We start from the raw sequence: 17572 nt of genomic DNA on the forward strand, positions 1-17572 counted from the left end.
ACAGAAAGCACTTAGCACAAGGCACTTAGTCAACATTAGCTATTGCTGTCATCACTATCTTTTCGGCAAGCAGGGGTAGGCAGCCATTTCTGACCAGATCTGCCGTCAGAAAGTCCTCCCCAGCCCTGACCCCCTCTCTCCCACATCCACAGACGCCAAGCAGCTGTGTCCCGCCTGACCTGCAGCGCACCTGCACACTCGCTGCCTCCCGCAGGGTGCCGAGCACGTATCTCCAGACCAGTCTTGTTAACTGCTACCAAGAAGACACCCAAAGGCACAGGCTAAGGCGGACCCACAACCGTGTGTTCGTTCTTTACCCCACCCCCAACTCTACGCTCTGATATATACCAGAGAGGCCTGCGAGGGGACGAGGGGTCTTCGGGAAACTGGACTGAAATTCGGGAAGGTGGGGGCGGGGGAGGGGGCGTTGCCCCGAGAGCCACCAGGTGAAGCCGGTTTCCCCCGGCTCCCAACCCCTCTCCTGGCGCTGGTTTGGTGATGTCGAGGGCACCTGGAGCCTCCCCGCCCTTCCAGCTCCGCTTCCGACTTCAGCCTCGGGCCGGGAGAAGCAGCCGCCAGGGGTAAAAGGCGAGATTGTAGGGAGGCGCAGGCCTCCGGGGACTACCGAGTAATGGGGGCAGTTTTCGGGGAAGAGCTGAACAGCGCCACACATTTCCTCGGCGATAACATCAGCGCTTGTCAGGTGGTTGGAGCGGGTGTGTGTGTGCGCGCGCGCGCAAGGAGGAGGACGAGGGGGCGCGCTCACACAAAGTTTGTGCCTGCGGGTTCGCCGCGGTCGGGCTTCCTGGGAGAGGAGGCCGGGGCGGAGGGGCCCGGCAGGGGGTGGTGGCGATGCGCCGCACCCCGCCGAGCCTGTCCCGCCGCGCTGGGTGAGGCGGCTCCTGGAGTGTGGCCGCGGCCATGGGCACCCTGGGCAAAGCGAGAGAAGCTCCGCGGTGAGTAGGGGCGCCCGTTTCCTTTCTTGGGGCGGGGGCCACAGCGTGCGCGGCCCCAGGACCTCGCCGGGATGGGAAGTGGGGTGGGGGGCCGGCACGGCGCCGCCTCCTCCGGGAAGTTGCGGGCCCGGGGTGCGGACGGCGGCAGCCGGTCGGGGTCTCGGCCGAAGTCTTGGCCGAAGTCGGGGGAGACGGGCTCGAGGGACGGACGAACCCGGAGCGCCCTGCGCGTCTCGCCCGATGGACTGGGGAGGGAGTCGGGTTGTGCGGACGCGCGGCCAGAGTTGGCCCGGCGAGCCCCGGAATCGCGCTTAGCGACCTGGTCCCCCGGCGCCGGGCCCCTGGAACTCCCACTCGCGGACTTTACGCGCCCCCTGCATCTGCCGCAGCTCCGGCAGCGCCACCTGGCGGCCCGTCCGGCCCTGCGGACGTGGGGCCGGACCCAGAAGGCCAACTAACTGCCTTTGCCAGGAGTGCACAGGGGTCAGTGAGCCACATAACCACCTGGGTGGAAACCTGCACTCCCCTCCACCCACCGTGATCCTAGAGACATGTTTTAGGAGTGTCTTGGGGGTGACAGAAGAAGAAGGAAAAGTGACCGTGAGTGAAAAAGCTATTGGCAGGAGAAGGAGGCCTGGAAGGGCCGGGCAACTTTGAGTTTGTCCCCCAAAGGGCCAGAACTAGACAACTGCCTGGCGACAGCCTGGGCTCAGCATAGGGCCGGGAAAGCTGTGCTCTTTCCACCTCCATCCACGCAGACACTGTTGCTCCTGGCCGTGCCCAGTCGAGGCAGGAAGTGTTGCCCTGCTGGACCTTACGGATCTAAAAGTTCTTGGTCCTTTATGCCCTCCCCCACCCCGTCCTGTACCTTGAAGGTCCAGCGCTTTGCCTTGCACCGGACTGAGAGGAGGAGCTTCAGTACATTCAACTGTGTCTGTATTATGGGAATGGGGAGAGGACAGGACTGGAAGAAATCCTCGCTAGACGCCAATCAAAGCCATCTTCCACTGCAAAGAAAGTTGTGGAAGCTTCCGTTCGTTCTCCTTGTCCATTTCATCCCTTACTCTTCTGGGCTGAATTTCATGAAAAGTTCAACCCGAAATTGTGACCTCCACTGAGATACCTGAGGCTGGAGTGGATTGCACCTGAACCACTTCAGAGTTTTGACAGTCTCCTTCAGCAAACTGGATGGGGCCTTAGCCAGTTTTAGCCTCAGGAAACACTTTCAAGTTGTTTCTCTAGGGCGCTTTTTCTTTCTTTCTTTCTTTCTTTTTTTTTTAATACTTGAGGGAGCTGGTGAGGAGACATTGGCCTACTTTGCTTTAAAAATATATATGCCTTTGCAGACTTAGAGGCGAATGCATTCTCTGTCTAAAATAAAGCATTTTATAAATCCTTATCTACAGCCATTTCATCAGAAGAGAACACTTTGAAGGTTTGTCACATAGCAGTCAGTCAAGAGACTTCCACAGCAAAATTGCCCAGTTTCCTAGTTTATGGTACACATAACCCCCATCTTCCTGACCTCTCAGGATGCCATTTGGGTTTTAGCAGTTTCTCTTCTCCCTGGTTTCTCCTGCCCAAGCCCTCTGAGTCTCAGCGGCCTCCCCCCGACTGCATCTCACCCTCCCTTCCCTGTCCCCTAAATACTCCCTTCAAGTTCATTCTTTCTGCTTGTATTTTACCAGTCCCTCCTAGTTCTGATAAAAGCATCTACCTCTGAGAATCACCTCCTGCACCAAAGTGGTTTCCCCTACAGGTGACACTAGGAAACATTGCCAGAATTAGAGCCAGGGCAGTTTTTGGAGTCCTGAATTGTTGATGCTACCAACTGAGGGAGAAAATGGAATTTTCCCTGGACTGGCCAGATGAGAGACAGAGGTAGACACCCACATCCCGGCCCCAGCGGGAAGAGCTGTGTGTGGAGACAGCCTCCAGTTGCCGTGGCCTCTTCTCTTGGGGCTAAGGAGAAGTAATATGGAAGGCCTAAGAGAAAAAGAGGCTTCTAACGAGAAGGACTTTGTTTTCATCTTTCCCAAGTCTGCCTTGGGTAGAGGTCTTAATGGTGAAGAGGCAGCAGCTAAGGCCAAAAGCTGACTTATCCCAACACTGGACAACAAGTGCCAGGTTTAGAGAGTCATCACTGCTTCTGCGGAGGGAAGGGAGCATGGCATGGACACAGGAGGCTTGGCTTCTGCCTGGCTCTGCACTGGTGCCCAGTCACATTGCCCTTCCGAGCCCAGACCTCCACATGTATGGGTGAAGGGCTTGGAGAATGACCATGGAGGGGCCATCCAGCTCTGGGGTCTGAGGACTTTGGGGGACCTGAAAAAGAAGTAGGACCCAAGATTCAGCCTTTATGTTATCAGCTATGCTTTTGGAGGTTTTTACTTTTGTCTTAAGTTGAATTGACCCTTTCAGTTCCTCTTGCTAATTCTGATGTAGTAAAAGGTGCATAGTCCCAGGCACAGTAAATATTTATTAAACCAAACCAGAGAGGTGCCAAGTACAAATCCCAGATCAAGTACATATGAGTTCTACAACCTTGTCTATGTCATTCAGCCTCTTTTAGACTCAGTTTCAGCATCGTGAAATGGAGATAACATCTCTCTGGGCTGTAAGCTTTGAAGACCATGTAAATCCCTAGCCCAGAGCCTGCCATATCAAAGGTACTCAATTCAGAGTGGCCATTATTTTCTTTCATTTTCAGATGCTGATCTGATCTTGGGGCTATCACAGGGCCTGGGTAAAAATCAGTAATGGCCAGAAACTTGATCAAGTCCTGTAACACCAACCTGATCTTTCAGAAATCACTGCCTTGGCTTACCAGATTCCCAAGCGCCAGTTTCTGATTGGATTTCACTGAGCCCATCCTAGGTTGGAATAGGTGGCAGCAGCCAATGCCAGACCAGCATTCTGGAGCTACTTTGAAAGGGAGCTCGAAGGTCAGGGTGTTCCCTTCACGAGTCCGGCTTTGTACTGAGTGGTCCCACTGTCTTTTTAACAGGGTGGTTTCCCAAAATCCATGTGTGCCCCAGCATTTTATTTTTGTTTTTTTTTTGCAGTATGCGGGCCTCTCACTGTTGTGGCCTCTCCCATTGCGGAGCACAGGCTCCGGATGCGCAGGCTCAGTGGCCATGGCTCACGGGCCCAGCCGCTCCGCGGCATGTGGGATCTTCCTGAACCGGGGCACGAACCCGTGTCCCCTGCATCGGCAGGCGGACTCTCAACCACTGCGCCACCAGGGAAGCCCCACCATTTTATTTTGATCTGAGTACTTCTTAAAGCCCTTCTGGGTGAGGTTACATCTTATCGAGAAGCTTTCCTCAACACTCCACCTAGAACTGGTTTTCCCTCCTCTGAGAACATCACACTTCTTGCCCTTGACACTCACAGGACAGTTATTTAAGATTTATAGAGTTATGTTTTCTTGGTCTGGTTCTGATTCTCCAACTAGATTTTTGTATTAAGGAACTTCCAGATCACCTTCATACTACAACAACTAACATATAATGAGTATGTTGTACAGTTTGCAAAGTACCTTCACAGACTATCTCACTGGTCCTCTCTGGCCTGTCACACATGTGTTGCTCATAGGATAAGTACTTATTGATTAATTAATGCCATCATGTGTTTATCAAATATATAGTGGTTAGTTAAAGTTATGGATCTCCGATATATTTCTTTTCTTCGTCTTCTCTTTGGTAATAAACATGAAATAGCCAAAGCCACAGTAAGGAGAGGAGAATATACTCAAAGGAGTTATCAGCAACAACACGTATCACTAGTAAACCTTCAAAGATGATAGATATGTCTCTGTATGTTATGTTTATTTTTTTAATGGAAGGAAAAATAAAATGCTTAATTAACCTACTGATATCATTTTGCAAACAACTTGACTTATATTGTTGAGGTCATGACCAAAGATAAAGCTAAGTGAAAGTGGAGGAAGGTGACCTCTTGGTCTCTAAAGCCACTTCCAGATTCAGACTTGTCTTTTTGTATTCACTTCTGGAATAAAGCTCTCATAATCAGTAAGGACTTGATAGAATAATGTTTAATGATAAAAATGACTCAGAATGATTATCAGTAATGAAAAACAGAATCTTAGAACCAACCAAGATTTGTGAAAAAGGGCTAGACTAACATCTAAACACCACCGCCATAACCCTCACCCCCTGCACACGGGTCCCCGGTCTTTGCCTTCTCCCCCGAAATCCTTAAAGATGTTTCTGAGGCCACCTGACTTTCTACAGTAACTCTGGTGTTGCTCAAGACGAATGAATTTAGCTGAAGATGAGACCAAACTTAAATCTTAAGACCCAAGTCAGTGGTCTCAGGGCTAAAATAAAAATGTATTGCTAGGAGCTAAAAACTGCCAAGAATAGTCTTGCGCCTGCCTCTTCCTTTCAGGAGCTGGAGAAAGCAGGCCAAAGCAATCCTAACCCCAGGCTGAGGAGCCCTGTTTGCAACCTGAAGTCTCACCTTGCTATTAGTGTGAGAGATGTCTCTTTAACAGCTAACCAGTCCATTTGGTGCCTTTACCAAGTGGGAGGGGTATGTCTTATCAGCCCAACTCCTGGGATTAATTGTTTTATCTCTACTCCTTTCCTCTTCAATCTGCCTGCAGAGCGCAGAGCTGTCAGTGTGGTCGTCCCCTGGCTGCTCTACTCTCCCTGCCTTTTCTCTTTCCCCAGGAAACCTTCTCATGGCTGCAGAGCAGCCCCTAAAGCAAGACTAGAGGGGAAGCCCTCCAGCAGCCCCCTCCCCTCCCATCCCAGCCTGGCCCAGATCACCCAGTTCCGAATGATGGTGTCTCTGGGACATTTAGCCAAAGGAGCCAGCCTGGACGATCTCATCGACAGCTGTGTTCAATCTTTCGGTGAGTTGGCGAACTGCCCACATGCATAAAAATCGCTCTCTTACTTTGTTCTTCCTTAAAAAGTGCGTTATAGAATAGCAACCTAGATTGCATTTGGGGTTTAAAAATAGCTCTTGAGCCTTTGAAATGTTGGAGACTGTGCAGTGCCTATGGCACATGACTATGTGGGTGTAATAGGTCGTGATGAGAAGTGCGATTTAAAGCAAGAAAAGTTACTGAGGAGAGTTTGCATTTCCAATTTTCTCAGGATGGAGGTTTTTCTTGTGATGAAAAATATGATAAAATGCAGTGGTACATCCGGTGCTTTTCTGTCCTTGTGTTCTTGGGGCACACAAAGACTAGGTTGCATGAGCAAACGCTGTTATCAAATAGAAATTCGAAAGCCTTTGGATCATTTGGACAATAAAGTGTTAATAATTCCCCTCACAATCTTGAGGGTGGTTGTGGAGCAATAGGAAAGGACCAGGCAAAGCCAGATGCCTGTGCCTGAGAGGTACTGGCAAATGAGCAGTGTGATTGAGGATTGAGGATCTGTAAAATGAGCAGACACATGGGCAGGGAGTTATCTAGGCGTGCACCCTGTCATCACCCGTACTCACAGTGAGGGATGAGCAACTTAGTGCAGCTGACAAGCGATCATCAACAAAGATGCCCTTTTTTTTTTTTTAATTTTGTAGGCACTTTCTTTCTTTTGATTGTTATATGTGAAGTAGTGATTGAGAAGTACTAAGTGTTTGTTCCCGTTCCCAAAAAGAAATGATGGAAGATTCATGGAGTTTCAATATCACCGGTCCCCCTCCTTGCCCCTTTAGAAGCCCCTCCATCTCCCCCCGGGAAGCAGATGAGCATGTGTGTCTCAGCACAGAAGCACCACCAGCCGGCCCTGCCCTGGTGCCTCCCAGGGAGTATAGGGGAGGCTTGATCAGATCCCAGGTAGCAAAACGTGCAGGACTGTTAGAGCTCAGAGCTAGGGATTATTCATTGGCTGGACCTGTTTAGTGCTCAGTCAAACCTTATTTGTAGAATTCAGAAAAAATTGACGTTTTGGAGATTCTCATTTAGTACAATTTAGCAAAACATTGAATAGTTTCGGTGGGGGATATATGTATGTGTATAGCTGATTCACTTTGTTATACAGCAGAAGTTAACACACCATTGTAAAACAATTATACTCCAATAAAGATGTTAAAAAAAAAAGAATAGTTTTGGTGATTCCACCATTTGGTTTAAAGCAGCGGTTCTCAAATGTTCCTGCAAAATCACACAGAGGTTTTTGTAAAACAGATTGCTGGGTCCCACACGCAGGCTGGCTGCTCTAGCAGGTCTGGGGTAGGGCCCAAGAATTTACATTTCTATCATTTTCCCAGGTGATGCTGCTGCAGCTGATCCAAGAACCTCACTTTGAGAATCACTGCTTTATTGTTTATTATAGATTTTTTAACTTGGAAAAGAGGGAGTATTTTTACTAGTTTAGCATTAAATTTTAATTAAATTTCTATTTAGTTACACTTTAGTCTTTCAGCTGGGATGAATTTGGGAACAGAATGAATGGTTTTCTATTTCAAAATAATCTCTGTGGAAAATATCCATGCAAGGAGATAAGCTAGAAGATGGGGGGATGGGTGGAAGCATGGCTGTAATGAGCCATTATTCATCATGCACTTTACTTTCACCTGGTTCCCAACTTGATAAGCTGCAAAGTTCCTCATACAGTCGTGATAGTCTTATTTACTGGTCTTTAGCAGGGCACTGTGACTATTTCATGAATAAGCATTTTTATTCTCTTTCCATTTCACTGTTGAGGAAACAAGGTCCAGCAATATTTTTATCATGCTATCTTTCTTCCTCCCCTGCCAGTCATTTAGCTGCCCGCTCAGTTCAAGGCTGTTGCCCTAACCTTCAAATCACCATGACGTCAACCTGAAAAATACATGACCGATTCTGAGGTCCTGCAAAATAAAAAATGACCAAGCCTGACCCACTCCCCTCAGTGAATCCTAGCAGGGCTAAAGATGCTGTTTCCTGAATTATGTTGAACTGAAAAGTACCTTAAAATCCCAAAGCTATTTTTTAAAAAAGCCATTGAGTCTAACAGTCTTTTATCCATTATCATGACGTATCAATAGCCCCTAATTAAGCCCCTGATTGCATCTGACACTCGGCTGGGCATTGCATGAGAGAATTACAGTGACCGAACCTCTATTCCGTTATTCAAGCTTAGAATACCTGAGGAATGCACCGTTCGGGGAAAGAAAAAATGTACCAAAGCCAGGGCAATGATAAGGTAAGGTGTGCAGGAAGAATGAATTCTTTAAACCATGTAGACTCTGAGTGAGTTCACACCAAGGGTGAGGGCGTAGACTAGGGAGAGCAGCCACGGTCTGTTCAAACCCCTCTCGTGCAGGGCGTGGGAATGCTGCCAGAAGACAGCAAGGAGCCATCAGAGGCAAGGTTTTGCACCTGAGGTCCTGCAGGGTTTCCTGCCACAGAATTTACATGAAAGAGGCAAAAAAGAAAAGACACCCTATGTCTGGAGGGAATGGGAGATGACACTTTTGTCTGTGAATTGGACTCTGGTTATCAGTGGACGTGTCTAGTGGGGCAGGGGTGTGGAGCTAGAGCTGGGGGCCGGGGAGCCAAAGCTGGATTGTGACAGGCAGCCATCCACGGTAGGACATTGCTTGTGCTTCTGGAGGTCTCAGAGATGATCCGAGAATAGTAACGCGAGGCTGATGCTTCTCTTGAAACTTACCTGGTTAAGTATAGAAGAGTTTTTGCTTTAGAGTAAAACAATCTAGCTTAGTTTTTTGTTCATGAGTTTAGAAGTCTTCTCATTTGAATACCCATGGAAAGAGAGGGAAATAGCACTACCAAAGTGTGGGGAAAGTTTTTTTTATCAGGGGGAGTGGGGCGGGGGGGGGGGTCATCTCTCCCTTCAGACTCAGGTTTCAGCCACTCCTCCCAACAACTTGAAAAAAAAAAAAAAAGGGAGGAAATAAAACCTCTTTTGAACACAAAGACTGACTAATTAGTCCATTTACTTTTTACTACTGTCTCAACCTCACCTTGATGCAGATTCCTTGAAGAGGTTTGAACTGGCTACAGCTGTGCTGTCCAGTATGGCAGCCACTACCCACCGGTGGCTATTTATGTAGACATTTTAATTAATTAAAATTAAATCAAATGTAAAATTTAGTTCCTAAGCTTCACCAGCCATAGCTCAAGTGCTCAATAGCCACAAGTGATGCCTGCTGCTGGACAGAGCAAGTAGAAAATATTCCCTTCTTTGCAGAAAGTCCATGGGATAGCACTGGCCTGGGTAGATGGTTGACCGGAAGGGGAAAAGCAGTGTGGGATTTGCATTTTTCTAGCAGCTCCAGCTAATAGTCTGACTACTGTCTAAGGCATCCTGGGCATTTGGCAGTCTTTACTGATGGCTCTCTCTTTAGTATTATTAACCATTAATTTCAGAGGAAGGACTTATTACAAGGCTGTTAGGCATGGGTGGCCGGCACGTACAAATTAAGGCCTCTAGCAAGCCTCCCGATGCCACATACAAGGTTACAGATCTCTGATTAGAAATTCAGAGCCTTGAGTCATAGTGTGTTGCTTTCACCATGAAACAACCCACTCCCACCTTCTGTTTTAATCAGAGGTCATGCTTTACATTGTCCCCATATCATTGCTTATTAATAACTCTTCCACTGAGCATAATGAGGCAAGTCATCACAACGCTGGTACGTTTATGTCAAATGTATGTGAATCACACCATCTGTTTCAGAGGTAGGAAAGACCTATGAGATCATCTGGGCTTTTTATAATGTTTTCACTTGTAAGAGGGCTGCCAGCTCTGAGGGCCGAATGGAAGGCTTCAGATGTCCCAATTCTGGCCCCCTCTGAATGCAAGACAACTTCTGACAGCCTCAGAAAGTAAACTGCAAACATGTCCCAGCAAGGGACCCTCAGCAAGCAGCTCTCCTGCTCCCAGGTCGAGTGTGGGAAGAAACTCAACATCTTTGTCTTACCCGACAGCGAGAAAGGAAACACAGCTTAGCTAGTGTCTTATTTATGGTGTGTTGTTTATTTCTTCCTTGGAGGGCTATATGTACCGATTTTCTTTGAAACTCAAAACAACTCTGAAATAGGTCAGGTATTAGTGTCTCTATGGACAGAGGAGACGATAAGTGGAGCCTGTGTGAACTGAAACAACTTGCCTCATGCCCCCAGCCCCCCAGCCCAGTCTAAAGAGAAAACACGCTCCCAGAAGCCTCTGGAAAGCTGAGCTGGGCCATGCTTAGGTCCTTCTCCTAGGGCAAGCTCCCTTCACTCGGGGGGACCTGCATGCCCCACAGGACAAGTCTGCACTCTGTGCCCACAGTCTGCAGGCCTGGTGTCTCCCAGATTAGAAATTAAACTCCATTCAATGTAGGAAACATTTATTGGACCCCATCTATATACCAGACATTTGCTTGGAATTCTCAAACAAATTCTGAATTAATTTAAATTAGTGTGTGCATTGTATCTCCCAAACGAAAGAAACCTCCAGACTAATAGGTATATTTCCCGTACCACTAATAGATGTATTTCCTGCAGTTGGATGTTAAAAGCATTGTATAGACCTCAGCTTATTAAGGGTAAAACACTACATCTATTTTTAAAGTTAGATCCAAAAAAGGCAAACACACACTCGTTGGGACTGTTGTTCCCTCCGTGGCAGAGGGAAGATTCAGTGTTCCTCACCCCTCTGCAACTTAGTCTGTGCACCAAAGCCGAGTGCCCAGAGGCAACAAAAGCACAAGACCAGGCGCCAAGGGCCATGATGTTGAAGGACGGCCGGACCCAGGAACCAGCAACTCCAAGGAACAAAGCCAAGTGTAGGGTCAGGAAAGCTGGCCATTGTGAAGACAGGCTCTTTGGGAAGAAGACCACAGCTGTCCCAGCAGCCTCCTCAGTGGAATCTCCCATCTCGGGGAGTCACGGTTGCAAGATTTCATATGTATAGGATGGTCCTTTGGGCACCCACGTCCTGAGGCTCCTGGGCATCAGAGCAGCTCCCGGGCATGGCTGTTCTTAGCCCTCTGGAGTGAATTCGTATTCTCTGATTGGGATGCTGTATATTGGCAAGGAGCCTCCTTGCTGCATCTTTGATAGGCTGGCATGTCTGCCCTCTCCAGGTGTGAGGTACAGTGACTAGAGGGAATTTCCCATCTCCTCCTTTCTTAGGCCTGGCAGGCTGGGCCTTTACCTGAATTGGCCCCATTCATCTTCACAACAACTCTGTGAGGTGGATGTTATTTTGCTCTTTTAATTAACAGGTAATTGAAGCTCAGGAATGTTAGTAACCTGTGGAAAGTGGCCAAACTCATTAGTGGGAGAGCCGCTGAGATCTGAACTCTGACACTCCTGTTCTCTCCACTCTACCAGAGGTTCTCCAGCTTCAGCATGAATAGTCATCATTGTGGGGTGTGTTCAACTTTCAGGTTCCTGAGGGTCAACTCCAGAGCTTTTTATTCAGTCGTAGTTTTGAAGGAGGTGACCCCACAAACTGATTTTGAGAAATACCATCCTGTAGCACACTTGCTTCTTGGACATCCCAGAGCATTTTCTCAGGCTTTCTAGGGAAACACGGAAAACTTAAAGAATACAAATCCTCTGAAAAACGATAGAGCAAATAGGTTTTCAACTATGTGAACTAGACAGTCACGAGGCGAAGCCAGTGTCCTGGCCATCTCTAAAGCGATCAGTCCAGATCTAACTAGAGAGAGGCCTGCCTTTGAGCAGATTTGCAACTCTGCTCCCACTTCTGTCAGATTTTCCTGTATTTCTTTTTTTTTTTTTTTTTTTTGCGGTACGCGGGCCTCTCACTGTTGTGGCCTCTCCCGTTGTGTCGCACAGGCTCCAGACGCGCAGGCTCAGCGGCCATGGCTCACGGGCCCAGCCGCTCCGCGGCATGTGGGATCTTCCCGGACCGGGGCACGAACCTGTGTCCCCTGCATCGGCAGGCGGACTCTCAACCACTGCGCCACCAGGGAAGCCCAGATTTTCCTGTATTTCTATCCCTTTTCAAATGCAGGAACTCTTTTGAAAACTTCCCGCCTGTCAGTCTTTTGGCCGTGGAAATAAACAGAAAGTGGTGGTCTATTATTACTATGATTTGGTTCCTTGCACTCAAAGGCAGCATTCCCAATGTGCATTTCCACCTTTAAGCCACACTCAGACCTGTTTCCTGTGGTGCTGGGGGCCTGGCTCCCTAGTGTATGCCAGTTCCCCATGGGTCAGAGACCCAGAAGTAGTGGCTTAGCTGAGGGAACTGGAGGGGTGCTCCTCTGAGCACTTCTTCAAAAGTGCTGCTTTTGCAGCAGACTTTTTAAGGCCCTATATTGACATGACGGTTGTTAAGTCCGTGATGGAAACGCATCAGGAAATAACGTGAAAGCAAAAATGGTGTGTTCACTTGTTGGCTGTGGTTGGCAGCGAGACCACCAGGGAAGGTTATCTGAAGTGCAGACCCACCCCTGGCCCACCTCCTGTTGGTAGGACCCGCCTGCTTCTGCCTGGAGCTGTTACAGCTGCTGGACTTGGTGCCTTGGTCTGCAGGTAGTTTGGGCCACCAGCTAGTTGGGGTTGTCCTAGAGTGGTTATGAGGAAGACAGCAGGGAAAGAGCGAGAGAAGAAGCAGGGTCAGCTACGCACGTCCTACGCAGATGCACAGGGCACCACACTTGACGGGATGCTGTCACAATCTTGAAAGTCTTACTCTGTGAGAGCAGGTTGTTACGTTATCAGGAGTTTAGCAGGCCAGTTGCTAAATACGGGCATCAATAAAGATTAAATTATATAAACTTACAGTTATATTAAAAATAAAAATAAACCCTCAAAACTCATCATTTCCTAGTGTATTACCACATTTTACTGTCATCCATCTTCTTGAGATGGCCATTGTGTCTGCATGGCACAAATGCTATATAATGATATGCTATACACGTATAGCACATACATATCATACATATACACATAGTGGTGTGGAGATAGCTGCGTCTCTTCCCAGCTCCGTGGTCCGTGAAAGTCACGCCAGGAGCTTGACGTTCCCTGTGTTGGGAGTATTTATTCCAGGGAAATGGGCAAACGCTACCAATCGGGTTTGTCTCGACCCCACCCCTGGAGAGGCCATCATTAAGCCTTTACCAGCACCTTCCCCCAGCTACAGAGGATGCTTACATGGCAAAGGGCAAAGGCGCGAAGCTGAAAACTGGAAATTTTACTTTGTGTTACCTGTTTAGGAGAAAGTATTATTTGCCATTGTTTTGCTACTTTCATCTAAGTATCTTATAAACAACTCTCCATGTGTTCTTCAAAGAAAAGGAGCCATATCTCTTACAGATAAGGAGTCACATATCAGTGAAGTTGAGAAATTTTTTTGAAGTGTCAGATCTGTGGTCACAAGAGGGGAAGGGGGCTGGGGGTGGGTGGGTGAAAGGTGTGAAGAGGGTCAATTGTATGGTGACAGATGGTAAGTAGACTTTTGGGGGTGATTACTGTGTAGTGTATATACAAATATTGAATTATAGTGTTGTACACCTGAAACTTACATAACAGTAAAAAGAAAAAAAATGTCACAGTGGAAATTTAAGACTGAGAGATTCCCATTTTGGAGTCGAAGTTATTCTGTGTTTTTGTTTTTTTAATTTACCTCCTCTAAAAATTCTCCCTGATGAAACTTTCCCTTATTTCTGATCAACTAAACCTCAATTTTGTGACTTCTGTTCTTCATAAATGCTAACATTATATGCTGTCTCTCTTCGTTTCTGATTCCATCTGTTTAATCGTTTGCCTTCATTTCTATCTGGTAACAGGCACTATTGATACATAAAACCAAGCTTTTGTTGAGTGTGTTTTCATAAGTTTGTTTGCTAACTATATTTCTAACTTTGTGAGCTGTCCGTATCTTTGCCTATTTATCACTTGTTTAATGTTTTTATTATTAGAGGTTATGAAAGCTTTTTATGGTTAAAAAAAAAAAAGCCTGTTAACTCTTTGATTGGCATTTGCTACAGGCATTTTTTTTCCTCACTCTCATTTCAGTTTTTATGTTGTTTTGGGGACATTAATGAAATATTACATTTTTATGTAGTTAAATTTTTCATGTTTTCTTTATCTTTTCCTTTATTAACTCTGAACTTGAAAAAAGAATCCCTATTCCAAAGACTTTGTGACTATTCCATCGTCATTTTAATAAAAGTTTTATTAAATCTATTGTATGATATAATTCCATATTCCACTATTGTGGATGATCAGAAAAACTTTGTCAACAGTTTTTGCTGAAAAAAAAAAAGAAGCCTTCAGTCTTGTTTTTGAGGTTGTCATTGGCTTAAACCCAGAGCACTTGGACTGTCACTTTGTAACTCAGAGCCTCAATTTCCCCTCACTGTCAGACTCCTGAAATGATTTCTGAGACTGAAAATGTCTGGGAGAAGGCGTAATGGGGTCTCAATCATGATGTTGACTGTGAACTTGTAAGTCCTTTGGGAGTTTGTCTTTTTTTAAAGCAAGTACTTTTGATTATTAGAAGAGCCAGTATCCTTAGGGTGAAGACTTAAAAGACCAACCAAATTTAAATAGAATTTTTCCCTAAATTATTAGTATAGACTGAATCTATATTGTACTTACATAGACTTTTTTACTGTGGTAAAATGTACATAACATAAAATATACCACGTACGTAGACCTTAAAATTTTTTCTAGTAATAGTTACCTTTTGAGTATTTACTATGAACAACACAGTGTTTATATTAATATTTTTATATACATATTCTCATTTAATTCCCACTACTTTATAAGTTCTTGTATTTACAAAGATCTAACTATAACTCAGCTCACATACTTACTTTTTTTCCAGTTTTTTTTTGAGACATAATTGACATACATCGCTGTATAAGTTTAAGGTGTACAGCATAATGGTTTGATTGACATATATTATGAAATGATTACCACAATAAGTTCAGCTAACATCCATCTTCTCATATTTGTATTTACAAAGATCTAATTATAACTCAGCTCTCCTGTCTTTTAAAATTTTAATAACTTTTTTTTAAACATCTTTATTGGAGTATAATTGCTAACATTTTAATAGCTTTTTAAATTATTTATGTTCACTATAGAAAGCTTAGACAATACAGACTAGCAAAAAGAAGAAAATTGCATTCATCCATTCTACCACCAAAAGCAAGATAAGCACTGTCGACACAGTTGGGTATACTAGATTCTCTTCTATGCATGTTTATGTACTGCAATCATATTAACTTTTATATGGTAGATTGACGACAATTACCTCTTTGCTTTTCATAATTCACATTTTAAACAATTGTGATCTTAAAATCAGTATTAGCATTTATAAAGAGGTGTGCTAGCACACAAAGTTGCTATTCCATCCTAAAATTGATTTTAAAAAATAATTCTGGCATAATCTCTTCACATATGAGGCATAAAAGTGAAGGTTGCTTGGCAACTAAAATGATTCTAATGAGGACTTAAAAACATTACAAGAAAAGAAAAGTAGTTACTCATTTCTTTCCAATGCTAAATGTGAATTATGATAAACATGACTGATTATAGTTGTAATAAATGAAAGAAACAAAAAATGCTCCCATTAACTTAAAAGTCTAGAGGTGAGCTTTTTTTTTTTTTTTTCTTTTATGTATAGGGAAAATCAGCAGGGTTTTGCTGAAGGGAAACAGAAACAGTGGAAAAATCTTGTGTCTCTGTTAACTTTCTAAGAGAATCTTAAGAAGTAGCAACCGGGAAAGATACATAGCAGAAGCACAAAGATGCTACAATTTGGTACGTCTGTGATTCTTCTGCGGAGATGGTGGGCAGTGGTGTGAGGGAGGACATGTTGTCTGCTTTGGTTTTTTCCAAAGAGTGGTCAGGGGCCCTGGGGAGACTGCTGAGGTTCTTATCAAAATCTTCAGGCTGAAGATGCTGCCAGGATGGAGCTTGGATTAGAGGGACACCAGCAATTAGTTGAAATGAACAAAGGGAGTAGGGACCAGAGGTACTGTTCTTGAGGGGGGAGGGGAAGCAGAGATGGGCAGTTTTAGAGTGAAGGAGAGAGTGGAATAACCGGAGTAGTAAGGCAGTCAAGGATGAAGTCACTTGGGAATTTCTGGGGTAGGGGAGCAAAGGTAGCTTTGGCTGGCTTCCCTTCACGGATGTCTGTGAACCGCTGTTTCCCCAGGGCTTGTTTTTGTCATCTTGTGAAGAGCCCCATTTAAAGGAGGCACCCAGGACATTTAGGAAGCCAAGAAATGTCCCAGCATTATGATTTATGAGTCTATCTTGTTAGAATGTAGTTACAGCCTACAGAGCATCCTTAAGTCTGGTGAGCAGTTAATCCTTTTGGTTAATTTTGCATTCACTTATTTAATGCCAGGTGCATAGGGATGTTTTCATGCTCCCTTCCCCCCTTCTTCCTCCCCAGCTCGCTTGCATCCTGGGTTCCAGATTTACTCCACCCAAACCTCCTTTGGTGGGTTCACCATTTCCCTCCACTCCCAGGTAGTTCAAGACACACAGTGAGTCACTCAGGCTTCTGATGTGTTGCTTTCCAGAAGACAGCTGTAGTTGCCACACTCCTGGCTGCTGGACTTTGTCTTCAGTTATTGCCAAGGATGAGCTGAGTGTGTGGTGACTGGGGTCCACCTGACTGTTTGGCACTGCTTTAAATAAACCCAGAAGGACCTATTCCCCACAATTATTGTGCCTGTGGTTCCCCCACTGTCTCTGCCCTCAGTGGCTTAGAGTCCTGTTATCTGGTCAGCAACCACCAACATCTGCCCGAGATGGACTTAGCTTCAGTTAACTGAGAAAGTGTGCCCTGAAAATTGCAAGAAAGATAGAGGAGGATTCTCTGGACTAAAAGAGATTTAAGGGACATTTCAACCAGTCATAACATGTGAACCTTTTTTCTAAGTGTACACACACACATATTCGTAATTATTATATAATTATATGTACTTGGAAATTTGTATGCTGAATGGATATTTAATGATATTAAGGAATTACTATCAGTTTTATTTGAGGCATGTTAATGACACATTGGGTTTTTTTTTCTTAGGAGTTCTTATTTTTTTAAATACATACTGAAATAGTTACTGATGAAATATCATGTTTGGGATTTGCTTTTAAATAATATGGGAGGGAAAAGTGAGTGGAGTATAGATGAACTGGCCATGTTCTGATCATTGTTGAAGCCAGATAGGTCCATAGAGGTCCCTTACATTGTTTTTGCCTACTATGGTATATGCTTACAATTTTCCATATTGAGATCTTAAAAAGAAAAGTATTCTCAAACCTAAGAAAAATAGATGATTAAGAATTCCAGAAAATTCAAAAGAATCTAGTCTAATTTTCTTGGGTGATGAAATAGAGTGCTATGTCTGTCTTAAAGAGGGAAGAGGGAAGTCAAGAATAAACATAGGGTACTTTGGTTGCACAGCACTGAAATACCTTATTTGTGTCCTGTACTTGACATCCCACATCACATTCAGCCCACTCCCTGTTTCAGCACTGAGATGTTGCATTCCCGGTATCCAGAAAGACCAAAACAAAACAAAAAAACCTGCAGACTTTAATCTTTAACCCTACTATCAGAGGCAGGACTTGGAGTTAAGTGACTGAGAGAATGTAATACACACACACACACACACACACACACACACACACACACACACACACA

The 17572-nt window shown here is 45.2% G+C and overlaps 1 protein-coding gene across 3 annotated transcripts in view; it reads left to right on the forward strand.

Moving 5' to 3' along the window:
* The first annotated feature begins 845 nt into the window (after nucleotides 1–845).
* RASGRP1 (RAS guanyl releasing protein 1) overlaps nucleotides 846–17572 on the forward strand; it is an 86643-nt gene continuing 69916 nt past the window's right edge. For 2 of the 3 annotated variants that reach the window (XM_029237241.1, XM_029237239.1), the window contains exons 1-2: nucleotides 863–956; nucleotides 5654–5838. In XM_029237241.1, coding sequence (XP_029093074.1) covers nucleotides 922–956; nucleotides 5654–5838 — 220 coding nt within the window. In that variant the 5' untranslated portion in view covers nucleotides 863–921. Of the gene's footprint in view, nucleotides 957–5653; nucleotides 5839–17572 lie in introns of all 3 variants that reach the window. The other variant, XM_029237240.1, reaches the window with a different exon arrangement.

Source organism: Monodon monoceros, unplaced genomic scaffold, assembly GCF_005190385.1.
Source record: "Monodon monoceros isolate NGI ecotype Baffin Bay Population unplaced genomic scaffold, NGI_Narwhal_1 Super_Scaffold_21, whole genome shotgun sequence".
NCBI lineage: Eukaryota > Metazoa > Chordata > Mammalia > Artiodactyla > Monodontidae > Monodon > Monodon monoceros.